This window comes from Talpa europaea (assembly GCF_964194135.1).
Source record: "Talpa europaea genome assembly, chromosome: 1".
Taxonomy (NCBI): domain Eukaryota; kingdom Metazoa; phylum Chordata; class Mammalia; order Eulipotyphla; family Talpidae; genus Talpa; species Talpa europaea.
In genome coordinates, this window is record NC_140073.1 from 102145803 (window position 1) to 102162915 (window position 17113).

General features: G+C 37.8%; 1 protein-coding gene across 1 annotated transcript in view; it reads right to left on the bottom strand.

Annotated features, from left to right (window-relative positions):
• Positions 1-17113, bottom strand: part of FAP (fibroblast activation protein alpha) — a 70332-nt gene that overhangs the window by 19400 nt on the left and 33819 nt on the right. Inside the window, 5 exon segments of the mRNA XM_084257198.1 lie at positions 3417-3464; positions 7476-7600; positions 9541-9594; positions 11941-12011; positions 12110-12214. Of these exon segments, the coding sequence (XP_084113324.1) occupies positions 3417-3464; positions 7476-7600; positions 9541-9594; positions 11941-12011; positions 12110-12214 (403 nt within the window).

Below are 17113 nucleotides of genomic sequence, written 5' to 3' on the forward strand. Positions count from 1 at the left end.
TCTGTAACCTGGCAACGAGTGCAACATGCAGACTGTAACTTCTGCCTTCTTTTACTCCACGTTGTATACACAGTTCCCAGTGTACTCAGTACCTAGTAATGTGTAGTGTGTGCTCTTTCTATGTTGTGGAGTCTTTATTATGATGGAATCAAATGGTATGAATGATGGGTCATATGTGAGATTTTTGTTTAAATCATTAAGTATGATATATGAAGTATGGCATATTTTTCATTAATCAAATTATGGGAAGAGTCTGTGAAAAAGGTGATAAATGAGGTTATTCAATCATCTGGGTCATTTTAATGAGCGCATGTTGTAACCTAAGCAATTTGAGCCTCAACTGGGCCCTTGATGTCAAATGCCAACTCCTGTGGGTTTCCTTATCATCTGGTTCAAGTACTATTTGTTATTTTTCAAAGAACTTTGCAGCAAAATGAAGCCATTTCACTGTTTTCTGCAATGTCTACAAGTTTTTATATGATTGCACAGCAGTTTCTTCATTCTGTCTCATTGCAATGTAAACAATGAATCCCTTCACCTGCCTGTGGGCTCCACTTTTCCCAACTTCTTGGGGACTTCCTTTAGGTCTACAACCACTATTGGTCTAATATCTTCCATTAGCATTTAACCACACTCTAATGTTTACCATCTTTCAAAAACAAAATCAAATCTCTGTATCAGCTTCTACCCCTAAAACAGATAAAGTGTTGCAAAAAAATAATTTAGTTAAAAGAATGAAACCAATCAATCCTTTCAGCTACCTTTCCACTTTTTTCCTTCTCTGGTCAGTTCTTTGAAAAATCCATCTCTTTTTGCCTCAGCCTGACTTCTGCTTTCACTGCTCCACTGAAACTGCTCTAAGATCATGTGAATCTCCCTCTTGATCCATCAACTTGGAGCAGGTCTCGCTTCACTCTCTTCAGCAGTTGACACAGATTTCTTGACATCCTCTCTTCCCCTGTTTCCCTGACACTGTAGTCTCAAAGTCATCTTTCTTTTGCCCCCTCTCACTCTCCTGTATAGACAGATCTTTCTCTTTCTGTTTCTCATGTTGATGTTTTATTCCAGGTTCACTCTTCCATTGTTCCCAGAACCCTTGTTTTCCCACTGTGCCATCTCATCCCCTCCCTTGACCTTAGTAACCAGGTATTCCATAGACAAGCACTGTGTGATTTCATGCATATGTGGTACATAGGGAAAACAATTAAGCAGATCACTTTTGAACTAACAGTGGTTCCAGAACAGAAGCGGACATGGGTAAGTCAGGAAAAAGGGGCCAATAGTATGGTGAAGGATAGAATTGGATTTTAGCAAAGAACTTAAAGCAATAGGTACACATGTTAATTCACAAAGATGCATCCCTGAATCTTATCTAATGATGTAATGCACTGTAACTTCAATTAAATAATATGCATATCCATAAAATAACTAAATGACAGCAACAGCAAACTCAACAAAAGGAAATTACTTCTTGAATATCATCTTCAGTCTAAACTGATTCTCGAACACCCAGATCCAAAACAACATCACACACTGAGACAGCTTCACTTGGACATCCCATCAGTACCCCAAACTCAACAACAACAACAAAAAATCATCATTTCTCCAAGAACATCTTCTCCCCAGTGAATCCTCTCTTTCAGTGAAAAGCATCCATATCAGTCTGCCTGATGAACCAGACATGCAAGCATCACCAATCCCTCCTTCATATTTATGAGTCTCCAGTGCAGTGTAGCCATAATTAAAGGAGACCACATGTCCTAACTACATACCAGATGATATGCCTGCCTCTGGGCTTTGTGTCTCTATCTTAAAACTTTGCCCTACTATATTGTAACATCTCATGGACAGACAGTTTGCATCTCCATTTATCAATAGTCTTGAGGACACAGACCACATCTAACCCAGTATCTGTTCATTTACACAATCTAGTACCCAGCACAGCACCTGGCTACAGTGGTAGGTGTTCAAGAAACACTTGTTCAGTGAAGACTGTTTGCAGTAAATACAACTAAAAATGGGCAAAAAAGCTACAAATAAGCAAAATACAATATCTGGTCTAAAAAGCAACTCCCAAACTTACCTAGGTGTTTATTAAATATACAGATTCCCTAACCCAACCTAAGAACTACTGAATTTGACTCTGAAGAATTTTATCATTGGGCAAGTTTATCATTGCAGGCCGGCATTCTAAAAGAACTGCATCTCACAAGTTAGCATATAAATGCATGTCATGTATATGAGAGTGCAAGGAGACTGACCTATTTTTGTAGATATTGGGTAAAGTAACAAAGCTTTGTAAGCAGTACTGAAATTGGTACGTGGCAGAAATATACATGAATAGTAAGAAAGAAAAGTTTGGAAAAAGGAAAGTTGATCTTTATTTGTAGTAATGATAAAATGAGCCTTTTATAGATGATTTCCATTAAAATACTTACAAATTTAAAAGTAGTAATGTTTTAAAAGTTCTCTCACTGAAGCTGAGATGAACCAAAATGAAAAGCACAATGTTATTCTTAAAAATATTTCATCATTAGACACAATGTTAAAAAAAAAGCAACACTTCAAAATGAAATAACTTCACAGTCCTGTTATTACAATGCCTCTCCTGTCCTGAGCTCCTGAAATGACTCTATTTTTTCTCATTACTTCACTTTCACCTACACTTGGACCATATTAAGGTGGCAGTCAAACTAATCCCAAAGCAGTGCCTTGACTTGTCACCAGAGCTGTCCAGGAACCATCACACGTAAGTGCTGAAGTCCCTTGCTGTCCCCAGTCTCCATCAACTTTAACTCTATAATGTTGTCTAATAGTAAATCAAAAGATTATGGACAACAGCAGGAAGTGGATCTGAGAGCAAAAATGTTTATCTTTAAGCTGTGAACTATGTGGAACTAATATCACAAATACGGGATGGAGGAGGACACTCTAGGTAGCAACTGAAAATGGGAAGAGTCTCCTAATTTCAAGGCATTCATACATGGCAACCATGTGATGTAGCTGTTAAAACAAAAGAGCTAGCGTGACAGTTACCCTTTGCTTTGAACTACAGTTGTGTCTGGAATTTTTCTTCAGCTTTTGGATGTTACTGAAAAATAGACATTCTTATTTGGGAGGGACTTGAGCTAAATACCTGAGTTTTCTTCTGTGCTTTTTATAAGGCTGATTGGGGAAGATAGGAGGAATCCCTCTGATAGGATTATCAGCCGATCTGCTTTATGCCAGGTTACTGCAAGTAATTATTACATTTCATACACTCCGCTTTGACTAAAAGACTAATAAGCTCCATGATAAGAGGATTCCATCACAGTTCCCCTTGTTTCTATAGGGATACTGTCTTGCTTCCTTTAATGTGGTGTCAGTAGGAGTTCATGATTTCTTTGTCCAAGGCAACAGCTTACAAGAGAAATTACCTTGATCTGTGCGGCCATCGTGAAGGGTGGAAATGGGGAGACCTGGGCCTGTAAGTGAGATCCAAACAAAAACATGGCTTACTTTAAAAATAACAGTCATTTTCAACAAGAATTGGTGATAGTTTATGACTAATATCAAGCTTAAGTATATCTTTTAGTTCTGCAACTACTTTCTTTCCCAGAGAGAAATACTACTTTTTTTTTTAAAGATTTATTTATTTATTTATACAAGCACTGGGTACAGTGAAAAGCGCGGGACGGTGAGAGAATTCACCAGAGCCAGAGCGGGGAGCAGAGCAGGCAGAAGGACCGAGGTACACTGCTGAGGGGAGCAGCGGGCGGCAGGAGAGGTCTGTGTGCCATGTGGGACCCTCTTCCAGTGGCCGGGGAGCAGCCGGGGATCGAACCAGCACTGCAGAGGCCGCGGGCAGCTTTGCAACCCAGCACTCAACTGCTGCGCCACTGGGGAGGCCCGAAATACCACTTTTTTAAAGTTGCATTTGAAGAGCATACACAATCAGAAACCCAGCAAAGACAGGATATGAAAGCAGAGCTGCCTGTGCACTTTTCCAAGGAGGAACCTGACTAGTTAGGATGTCATTACTCGAATGACCGAGAAGCTGCAGTGCTAGGTGCCTCTGAGATGTCCTGCTGGGTGGGCAGTTTTAGCTGTGTCTTTATTAATAACCTTCACCAGGACCCAGGTTATATTTTCAATCTGGTTTTTAGTTGAATGTTCACTTTATTTTGGTGGGCAGAATCCAGCATTGTTTTATTTTGAATGCAATGAATACATGCAGAAGAAAGTTTACATGGAATGTGTTACCTGTTTATATATGTTATGGCAGGTAACATTCTCCAGGAAACATACCAGGAGGAGCTTTGTGGGGCAGAAATATTCCCGTGGGCAAGGGAGGAAAGGGAAGAGCAGGCAGATCTCAGCCAGAGCCTCCCCAGGGGGAACGCTAAGCTGTATAGGCTGGGATGCCATTGGTCAGCATCCTGGGCAGCTGGCGAAGTAAATGATTCAGTCCTGAAAGGAGGATGTGGGGATCTGGGTGACATACCAGGGTCCACTACATATTTCAAAACAGAGCACAGTTTCTCTGCGTAGAACCTGGCCATTTTAACAAGATCTACATATAATTTAACATTAGTTACCTACCATTTACTTGAACTATAGAATAAACTAATACCTGGAAATATACTTTTAAAGGCTACATTTGTTCAGACACGCTCGAGTTAGAAGCAACAAACATGGGGATGGCATTCCTAAAGTTTCTATATGGAGGGAGCATCATTCAAGTAGAACCCTGAGGACCAAGGAAGCAGAGTCAGAATGATTTTTTTTTATTTTTGGTGACTGCTGTGAAGAAGTAGAAGTAGCTCCTTCGTCCATCATGTTCTCCCTGCATTTTTCTGACGGCAGAGAGCATGCTTTAACATCTGTGTGATATTAAGTGTGAAGGTGCCAGGCCCCCTGGGGATGCCCCCGGCTGTTCAGTTAGTTTCATATTTGTGTGAATAATTGTAATTCTGAGGTGTCCTAGTAGGAACCCACACACATTAGCCACATCTTCTAACTAACCTTTATAGCTAATACAGGAAATGCTGTGATTGCCTTCCTTACTCCTCAGTTTAGCTTGGGAGTGAGGAAAAGAGATTATTATTTATCAGGTATCCTGAAAAACCAGGAGTTCTTTTGTATAGAATCCCAGGAAATTATAGTATTTAATTTTAGATATTTTCATTTTGTCAATTTTTCTTCAAAGTTATTAAAAGGGACAAATACATTTATATTTTTGTCCAGAATGTAAGGGTATGTAGTCCCAGAACTGAAAACTGACTTATCTTTTTTGCTCAAAATGTGACACAAACTAATGACCACTCGTCCTTGACTCAGTGCCTGAAAGTGTGGTCCCAATGGCATAAGAATCGCGTTGTTTTTGTTCCATCAACATCCTGAATACAATTTTACCTATTTTAATTCTATTATCTGGGATTTACTCACCACCTCTCTTGAAGAGTTTAAAGTTACATAATGAGGCTTTACTCTTAGTCCTAAAGTGAAAGATTTCAAGGTTTTTCCTATGATGGTGCAGTGACTCATTTTGCTGGAGCTTCAAAAACACCAGACGATGTGATGCTTCCCACACAGTATATTTTTTGCTAAATGGGAAATTACCATACTGCCTAGGAAGAGTGAGTGTGGAAAAGTCAGGGGATTCAAGTTCTAGAAAGGACTCTTCCACCAACTTTTGATGAGAGCTTAGTTTTGGATTCTTTATCTTTCCAGTGGGCACTTAGGTTCAAGTGGAAAGTAAGAAGACAAAATGATGCAAGTGGGAGGGAGATTTCAAAATGTACTTTTAAAAGCTTTTAAAAAAAAACACTGCCCAAATCAAAATGCATATAAAAGTGTAGTTAAGTATGGCATCACTCATGTCTTGATCAGTAAATATATCACCATCAAAATGAATTTGGAGGAGACTTTGCAAAAGGCAGCCATGCTCTGATCTTCTCTAGCACCTATGTTCTTTCAGCAAGCATTCAATGTCATTATGCTTCAACCATTGTTAGCTTTATGAATATAAAGATTTTATGTTATTAAAAGAAATTATTGTCTGCCATCAGGTGGGAGAGAGAGGGACCAATAAATAACTCAGTACAGTTAGTCCAATGGCAGCATGAGACTGGCATGTAAGCTTTTAATAATGTTTCATAAATATGTCTTGGGTTGAAAAATGTTGCACATAATTTATGAGGGACATTTAATGTATACCATTAAATGCCATAAACACAATCAACACATATGGCCTTTAACAACAGTTTCTTGAATTTTCAAAGATGCCACTGACCGAATATTTTGTGAAAGTGTTATGTCAGACTGACATCTCATGCCATCTTGAAGGGGGCCTTTGGGTTAAAATACTTATTATTTACCACAAAGCTCGGGATCTGGGGCCCAGTATTTGGACTGAGGGGTAGGCATGCCAGAGTGACATTTCTTCTGGTAAATAAATATGACATTTCTTCTGGGGTCCTCTGCAACTGAGCAGAGGTCTCAATCAGTCAAAGTTCCCGTCTGTTCTCTGAGATCCCCATACCACATGAAGAGCTAACACCACAAACAGGAGAGTGGCATACATTTTGAAATAACTCCCTCTGTTTTCTGTCCCTCCAGGGAAACTCAGGGACTAGCTGTGGGGAAGATAGGAAGTGGAGAAGTAGATATTTCCCAAGTCAGCTTTCTAAATCTCCATGATTACTACCAAGACCTTAACAGTACCTTATCAATCTACCAATTGCCTGACCTATCCTATGTCTTTTTTTGCCATAAGACCAAGATATAGATAAAATGTTAAGCATTTGGATAGAAATTATTCACTAAATGTACACATGGCCTAAACCACCAGGAAACATTTAGTATATTTTATAACCTATGATTTATTTTTTATATTTGAATGAATATCTTACCATGTTTTCAAAGCTTAGAAAGGACATACTAGGTGATAAAGTTTATTTTCCATCCCAATTGAAATTACAACTCAAAGAATAACTGGCCTCCAAGGGAAGGAACTCAGATTTCTAGGTCATTATTCTTCCTCTGGCTGTAGAAGACTGACATTTCTGGGTAAATGGGACCAAAGGGCAACAACCATTTCACCAGACAACATGTCTTTTTATGGGATTGTTTGAATCCTGCTGTAGATAGCAGGTGGATGGTGTTTGCGTACAAATCCTAGTGCTGAGGCACTTGGTGGATAAGAGCTTGGCATTTACAGTCAACACACCCTTACTCCCATCCTGACTATGATGCTGACCAGTAGCAGGGACTTTTTGTAAGTTACTCTCAGTTTCCTCGACTGCAAAACAGTGGGGATAATAGTGTCTTCCTATCTTCCTGTCATTTTTCCATAAACGTTAGATAACATAGATAAGATCCTCATGTAAAACAAGTGTCTAATGATCTGTAGCTAAGGAGTGATCAGATGGCAGTGACGAAGGGGATGACAGTGACGGCAAAGAGGTGGAATTTGTATTAGGTCCATTACCTACCATAGCAGATGAGTGCATAGTACTTGGTGTAGTCGCTGAAACTTGCTGTGTAATACTGGCACCTTTCTTTCCTTAGATGGCAAGTAATGCACTTCTTGCGTGGAGGATAGCTTCCAATGCTAATTCTAGAGGAAAATGAAAAGAAAACGCAGCTGAAATTTTAAGATTGTATCTATTGAAATGTGATACTCCATGTAAAATGACTAATTTGCACATTAACATCAAACCCACTTTATTTTTCTGTTGCCAATATCTTTTAAAGGAAAGGGGAATCACAGTATTTTGATGTGACTTGAGTTTTGATCCATCTTTACCCTAACAGGTGGCAAACTGAGAAAGAGGAGACCTCCCTGGTTTCTTTGGGACCACCACTTTATAAAGTGTTTGGGAATGCAGAGTTCCTCATCTCCCGTTATCTATTGTACTCCCTTGGCAGAATATAGTAGGGAAATATGGCAGTGTCATCAAAAAAGCAGTGTCTGTTCTTACTTATATCTGGAAGGGGAAATTAATATTTGGCAAATTAGAAAGAGGAAACCATGATTTTAAGTGCCTCCTGTGCCTTTCATTCCTTTTGGCAGGAAATTTGGGGTCTGCGATGCTCCCTCTACACTAGCCAACTGCACTTACCACATGGATTGCGCCCTCAGTGTGGTTTCTGAGTGGGGAGATTGGCTTTAACAGACAGACTCCCAGACCTTACCCCAAACTCTCAGAAATCAGAATCTCATTGAGGACAGACTAGGTGGTTGTGCCAGGATGAGGCAGGAGCAGAGGCTCCTGTGGCTCGTAGGGTTACCAGTGGCCACTGTTGTGCTCTTTCTGCAGCTACCCACCACTGACCTTGCCCTGGGCATAGTGGAGAGTGGATGGAGACATCGCTGGTGCCAGAGAGAGGGATTCTCCCCAACAGAGAAGGAGCCATGATCCAGGAGGGAACAGATTAATGCTGCAGAGGGAAATTTACTTATTTCCTCAGTTATGGTTCATGTTCATATTTTGGTGTGATCTTAGAAATAGAAGGAAAGCAGTTAACAAGAAGGGGTGAAGGTCAGCATGGGTCTAGGTACAAATTTTGACTCCAACAACATCACAGACTTGTAGAGTTGTGGGGATTAAATGAAATTATATATATGTAAATAAGAGAAAGTGTGCGGCCTATATAGTAAACTACCAGCCCAAGGTAACTATTGCTTTTTTTCCACATAGAAGGGGCTGTTGAGGGTGCTATTCCAATCAGCAAGGGGACTGCAGAACTGAATTTTGACAAATTTAGGAGCAGAGATGAATTGCTTCTAAGCATGATAGCTTTAAGCCAAATTGAACCATATTAAAAGAAACCAAACATAATGGTAATAAATAAAATACCTGATACACAATAGTACTTAATATATATGTGTTAAGTGAAAGCTTGTCCTCAATTACCTTTAAATGAAGTAGAAGTATTTAGAATCATGTTTATAGCAGCATTAGAGTTTCTAGTTTTTTTTTCTTTTTGAAAGCAAAACATTTTGAGTTGATTAATATTTGGTGTATATATTTTTTATAGTGATATGGTATACAACATTCTCTGAATGTTTTAACTTAATAAGTAAGTTTTATTATATTTCAGCATTTACTTTTTTTATTGAAGTAACATTGGATCACGATATTATGCAAATTTCAGGTATAGAGCATTATACTTTGACATCTATATAGATATATCCACCAAAATCTACTTTCCATCCTTTACCTTCCAACTGACTCTTTTTACCTGATTTGTCCACCTCTACCCCCATCCCCTCTAGTGATCACCATTTTATTCTCATAATCTAAAAATTTGCTTTTCTTTGCTCATTTTTTTTAAGTTTCAAGTATACAGCTTTATAATCTGATGTTTATATACTACATTATGATCATCACTAAAAGTGGTTTCCATCTAATACCATAAAATTGACCCCCTTTACCAACTTTGCTTACTCCATTTCAGGCTTTTAAATAATATTCCATATCTTCTGAGTTCCTTGATGGTTTTTTATTCAAATAGCAATCTATGAAAGGAGCAGAATGAATTGACATAAATTACCTGTAAATATTCCTTCTTCCAGGGTAGCCTTCAAATTCATTGCTAGAATAAAACCTGAAAATATATTCAGAAATTATTAAATAAATATTTATGAGTAAATGGTGATAGAATTGTTAGTACTAATACCAATATAGTAAACAATATAATCCAACTCTCATTTAATAAAACTATTAGTTGGGACTTATCTGTATGATTTACTGTGTTCATAACACTGAATTTTGGTTACCTACTCTGACTTTCAAATCACCAGAGAAAGATTATACTATGCTGAGTACTCTTTTTACAATTAGGTACACTATATTTAAATGCTTAATTCATTAATTATGAGCCACACAAAAATAATCTGGATATTCCCTTTCCTTTTGAAAGATTAATAACAGTTTGTGGGTTTCTCTATACTATATTATTTAATTTTGTGTGTGATTCTGAACATGTTTTGAATTTGTTTTACAGAATCCCTGACAGTAGATACGTTTGCTATAAATCAGGAAACTCATCCACACTGGGATACCACACAAAAAGCCATGCCAATTTACCCAGATGCAAAACAAGTCACAAGAGAACATACTTGTTACTTAAGTACCCAGGTCCCAGTTCTAACCTGTCTTAATATAGCCATGAAGTGGGAAATCCAATTTTAGCTACATGATTTTCACTCCTCAGTGAATTCATCTAAATATCACAAAGTCAGTTTCTCTCTCTCTCTCTCTCTTTTTCTTTCTCTCACTCTCTCTGTATTTCTCTCTCTCTGTTTCTCTTTCAGTCTCTCTCATAATAATAATAATAATAATAATAGTAATAATAGGTGTTAAAAATACTTGGAACCACCTAAATTTGGTCATTTACCATTATTTCAATTCTTAAGACTATTCAACAGTCTAGATATTTTTATGTCCTCACTGTCATTAAAACCTTGCTACACACACACACACACACACACACACACACACACACACTCACCCACACATGAAGGACAAGGTAGCAGAATACAACTCACTCCTAGTGTTAAATTTTCTTCTAAACCAGCATCTTTTCCATGCCTTTACTAACGACTTATACTTTAGTCATCACTTTTATTTGTCTTTACTAAATCCTCTCAAATCACCCATTAATTTTTTCCAAACAACTCCTGGCAGTTCTCTTGTTATGTCTAAGTTTTCACAATAGTCTTCACATATAACACTTGCTACAGAGTCCACTTTTCCTCTTTCCCTTCCCTTTTCCCTCAAAGTCACTAATTCATCAGTCCTGTTCAGCCTCCATCTGTCTTTACCATCTATCTACACTTCTTATTCAATATTTATTGAACTCCAGCTCTTTGCTAGGCATTGTGCCAAATGCTAAGGATGCATAAAAAGGGGGTATTGTTTTGCCTTGAAGAGTCCATATTTCATAGCCAGTATTCTTGTTCAAGCCTCTCTCACCCCCAAACTAGATATGACCATAGATGAGTTTTCCTGCATTCAGCTTTCCTTTATTGCCTAAATACATTATGTCTGAATCATCTCCCCTCTCTTTTTTTAACCTTGCCACTCCTTTTACACTGGTGATTTTAATGACTGTTCCATGAAATGTCCAATTTTCTTTGCTGAATATTCAAAGAATTCCATGAATTGGTAATCAGTTTTTATCCAGTGAGCCTGAACTATGATCCTGCCTTATTTGCTTCCAGAATCCCAGCTAGTGGCAGGCATATAATGAGTGGTGAGAGGGTTCTACTCTACCCTTTGATTTATCTTTATTAAAAGTGAGGAAAAGGAATCATTTATTCATGATTAGAGAAGTTTTATCACAAGTGATTATTTTAAGATAATTTAGTTAGTGTTCATTATGACCTAAAAGGAAAGGACTAGAAGAAATAAATCCCATGTTGGTTAGTAATAGTTTAATGTGTTCTAGGTTTAAGTCATAGTTCTGCCACTATGTGGCCTTGGCCACATTAGTTAAATTTCCGAGTATCAGTTTTCTTATCTTTAAAATGGGTATAATCATTTCTATGTCACAGTATATGTTACATAGTATTGTTCAATAAATGATAACTGTTATAGATAATCTTAAACTTATACAACAGTGAGTCACCACAAAGGAATTTCTGTATCTAGAGATTATCCTAAATGGATTTTTGAAGTTTTCTCATGGCTCATTGTTTTTTAGACAAACTATGCTTGTTGTATAATTACTAAGTATGAGAACAGAGAAGACCATTTGCTAAACATTCTATTCAAATCATCTTGATTAGTTATTAAACAACATGCAATCTTAATAAAAATCTGTCTCAACTAAACTATAGAGGAAGTGACAAAAATGTTCCTAACTAAGAGAGGTGGTGTAGTACCATTTGGACATCCATCAGTGCCAATTAAAACCTGAATGGTGCAGCGTGCTTCATGTAATACTTACAGCGAATCCTGTGTTACTCTGAATATATTTATGGCCTCCCACTTGCCACTTGTAATTTGAATAGCATTTTCCTATAAAAAGACAAACATTATGTTGTGTGAAGTTGAGCATTATTTGAGCAACCTCAAGTGAATGATCTTTGAGGAGATAAATCTTGGAAGGAACGTACCACAGTGTCTTTGATATAGTGAATATGTTTGTAGCCATCCTTGTCGCTAAATATTTTGTAGTATGAAATGGCATCATAGCTGAAAACTGGTGTTGAAACAAAGAACTGAAAGAAATGAACAGAGGTTATGTTCAAAAGAAAAGCTGAACTGAAGCTCTCTATTTTATATAAAAATATCTTAGAGTCCTGATTATAGGACTCAAAAAGCCTTGACACCCTACCTTCCGTCACTCACATCTGAAATTCCATTCTTTCAGATAGACAGCTTTTCTAGTGATTCTGTTACTAACACATCCCAACTACTGCTCAAATGCTACTACACACCCATAAGTTTGTAATGTTTAATTTGACTGAATTTTTATGATCTGAGATGATATAGTTTGAAATAGAGTTAAAAGAATCACAAATGAATGTTGATATTTGAACAAGTCTAACTTCAAAATAGCATGTTTGACTAAAGTCTGACTCTTGTTGAGACTAACTGCCCTTTTGATTGTTGGTTGTCAGATGCCAACACCTAATGCCAATGACTCAGCGAAGACATTTTTAAAGATTTAAAAACCATGGCCAGCTAGTCTCAGTTTTTAATGGCAGGGAGGAACTTGAGTGAAAAATGTTACCCTGGACAAGGAAATGAAAGTTTTGCTCCTTGAGACCAGCAGGGAGCTGAGCTGACCTCATTGTCCATCTCTGAGCTCTTCTCAGAACCCTGCTGGGTACCTGCTGGAAACAGCTTAATGACATAAGGAGTCCCTAACACTGAGCTCTAGTGTTGTTTGGAACAAAGCAAGTCACACCTCAGTATCCTCAATGGTACTGACAAATAAATTCCTTCAGTGTCTTCACACTCAATTTTAGCCAGTAGTGTCATGGTTTTTCTCCCAATAAAAAATAAAATTACTAATCTTACATTTGCTAGGTTCTTTTTTTCCAGTGGTGAAAGTACCATAAAATGGTAAAAGAAGCTACATGAGGAAAGAGTTACCCTATATCAGGCAGAATAGATATTCCCACAAATAATCTGAAACCTTCTATCTCTAGCTTGAGTCCTTCCACATCCCAGTGAACCAAGAAGTTCAACACCATTACAACTGAGTCAAATAACACAAACCAAAAAAACTACTAGTATTTTTTAGCTATAAAGAAGACCTATCTTTATGACATCCAATTGGAAACCCATTTTTGAGCAAGACAAGATCTGGAGAATCTCTGTTGGCCTCTGATGTGTCAACTGACACTTGCAGTTTTTTGATAAATTGATGATTACAATTATATGTTATTAAAATATAATTTGATGTAATATCTATAGTGAACTTAGTATTGTTCCCCAAAACTCATTTCTACCCAGAACTTCAGAAGGTGAAGTTCGTATGTTGAAACTCTATCCCCCAGTGGAATGGTAAGAGGATGTGGGGCCTTTGTGAAGTACTCTGGATTAGAGGAAGTTATAAGATAGCACCCCATTAATGGCATAAATGCCCTCTTAAGAATTACCAGAAAGCTTGTATTCTCTGCTCTGCCCTACACCATGTGAAGACACATAAGAAGATGGCAGTCTGCAAACCCTCACCAGAACCCAACCATGCTGGCACACTGATCTTAGAATTACAGCCTCCAAAGCTGTGAAAAATAAACTTTGGTTAATTATAAGACATTTAGTGTGTGGTACTTTATTATAGAAGTCAAGTGGATTCCTCTTTGGAATAAGGTCTTTGCAGATTAACCAAGGTAAGAATTCAGATGTGATCATATAGGATTAGGTTGGGCCCTAAGTCAAATGACTATTATCTTTACATGAAGATGAGAAGACACAGAGAGACACAGGGATAAATGCCCTGTGAAGATGGAGCAGGGACGGGACCAATGCAGTTTCAAGTCAAGGATTGCCAGGAACTACTCAGCTAGAGAGAGAAGGAAAGCTTGTTCACTAGGACTCCAGAGGGACTATGCCATCCTGAAACAACTTTGGACTTCCACTTTCTAGGGTGGTGAGAGGACACATTTCTTGTTTTAAGACACAAAGTTTATGGTATTTATTTGTGTACTAGGAATCAACTACAATGTCCTAAGTCTTAACATTTTGCCATAGAATTGATGTCTTTAACAAAGTGAAAAATGGGTTGATGAGAAATTTGTCTCCTAACATGATTTTCTCAGTACCTTTTTTTTTTTTAACGATTTATTTATTTATGCATATAAGAACTGGGGTACAGGCCAGAGGTGCAGGAAGTGAGAAAATCCACCAGAGACAGAGTGGGGAACAGAACAGGCAGCCTGACTGAAATACACTGCTGAGGGGAGCAGTGAGTGAGTCAGGAGAGGTCTGCTGTGCCATGTGGGTAGCTCCCTGGCCAGGGATCGAACTCTGCTGCAGTGGCTGCAGATAGCTTCATAGGTTGTGTCTTAACCCCTTGCACCATCAGGGAGGCCCCCACCTCAGTACCTTTCTTAATAATAAGACCAACCTTGGCAGTTTCTGTGCAGTGAGACTAACCATGCCTCTAAGTAAAATTGAGAGCCTAGAGGACCTGGAATAAGAAATTCTGATTTCTAATTTTGTGGATGGAATTTCATTAGTAGAGGTCTGACAAAATCCTTTTCATTTTAGAATGAATCTTTATACTGTTAGCCAAATGATAATATATTTACTAGTAATCACTTTAAAATATTTCTGCCTCACTCCTCAGATTTAAAGATAAAAACTGGCTCTACGCTGTCTTAACCACTAACATGGAAAGGGGTCACAAAATATTTTAAAGTATCAGGGAAAAAAATCTTACATCTGTTGTTAGTTAAGGAACTTTTAAATTGTTTTGTTCTAAGTTAAAAATTAAAATCTCATTTTCATTGAAACTTTAAAAATAACAGGGCAGAATATTATCTATTAGATATTAGAATTAAGCAAACAGGAAAAGTATTATCTTCTCAGGAAAGACTGTTATCGTCTCCCCTTTTATTGCACACATCCAAGATAGCTGCTTTAGATGCACAGGTAACTTGGGTGAGGTAAAGAGAGTGTGAAATATTTCCGCATTCACTTTGCTACAGCTAGGCCCGTATTGCATCCTGAGTTAAGTGCTTCTTGCAGCAAATTCTACCTGGGTCAGAGATAAGTGCACATATCTAGGTGGTCCTCACTTTTACCAAAGTCTCTATACAGGTCTTTTTATTTTGCATAGATTTTCTGAAAAAGTACTCACCACTACATGAAATGCAAAGTCATTTAAAATATTGTACTTGGATGGTAAGATTATTTAAAGAGACAGATTTTTGCCACAGTTGGTGAATGACTGGTGGGCCTATTTGTCTAAGGCTAACGCCTAAACTGAATTCATATTCAGTCAAAAGCAGACTTATAAACATCAAGCAGAAAATTCATTTTTCTGAACCAAAGGATTTTTCCAACTGCCTAAAGAAGGTGTTGTGTATGTTTAATTATTTTAAAATAGCTTAAATCTGACTTTTCAGTCCAAGTGTTATGCTTTCAGATTGTTATCCAAATTTTTGTAATTAAATATTAGATTCTTTGATTAAATCCTCCTTTTTGCCTGTTATCTACAGGTCAAAAGCAATTTAAAGTTAATTCATTGTTGTTATTTTTCTGATTAAATGTCAAAGGAGAAGTTAGCTTACTCTTCCCAACTTGACATAAATATCTCATACTGGAGGAAAGAAAGAGGTAAGTAAAATTCTCAAGAAATCCATTTTATGGTTCTGTGCCTGCAACTATTCTAAAGAAGGATTACTCCAAAATTGCTCTTTAAATTTATACTAATATGACTAGCCTGTACACGTCATCTAAGACCTCACAAATATTATTTGAACTAACATATTTCCACTTTATTTCTCTGTAATTTTCTTAAGTCATTGGTTTGATCAATGGTCAAAGGAAGCTATTCAGTATGTTTTGACATAAGAGTTACGACCATGTAAAGTTATGGCTCAGCTCTTTCAAAGTTATGTCAGATGGGCCTCCCTGGTGGCGCAAGGGGTTAAGCACCGCACTATGAAGGAATCCACAGCCTCTGCAGCATGAGTTGGATCCCTGGCCAGCCAGGGAGCTACCCACATGGCGCAGCAGACCTCTCCTGACTCACCTGCTGCTCCCCTCAGCAGTGTATATCATTCAATCCACCTGTTCTGTTCCTCCGCTCTATCTCTGGTGAATCCTCTCACCCCCCACATCTCTGGCTTGCACCCAAGTTCTTTTTTTTTTTTTTAAGATTTATTTATTTATTTATACAAGCATTGGGTACAGTCAGAGGCGCAGGAGGGTGAGAGAATTCACCAAAGCCAGAGCGGGGAGCTGAGCAGGCAGAAGGACCAAAATACACTGCTGAGGGGAGCAGCGGGCGGCAGGAGAGGTCTGCGCACCATGTGGGACCCTTGCCTGGTGGCCAGGGATCGAACAGGCGCTGCAGAGGCTGCAGGCAGCTTCGCAACCCAGTGCTCAACTGCTGTGCCACTGGGGAGGCCCCTGCACCCCAGTTCTTGTATGCATAAATAAATCTTTAAAAAAAAGTTACATGAGGACTTAGAAAACCCAGTGAATGACCTCTTCAGAGCAGTTGCTTTGAGAGAGTATGAATTTGTTATTGGAAGTTATCATTGTAGAGAGTTTTTGACAGTTCCTCTTTTGGTAAGTAGAAAGTTTAATGACAGATAAATTTTAAGAGATTGAGATTAGTACATAATAAATATTGTTTGCCAATAGAATTCTATAACGGCAGATATTAAAATAACCTAACATAAAATCTCAAGGTATCGAAAAATTATTCATTTATTCACTAAATTTATTTTGACATGACTTTTGATCCATAGAGATAAGGATAAGATAGGATCTTATCTTATAAGGATAAGATAAGATAAGGATCTTATCTTATAAGGATAAGATAAGATAAGGATCTTATCTCCACTCAAAGGACACAGTTATATCTCCACCCACCGAGAGTGCTTAAAATGCTGTTCTATACTTTAGATGACAATTTATTTATGTATTTATTC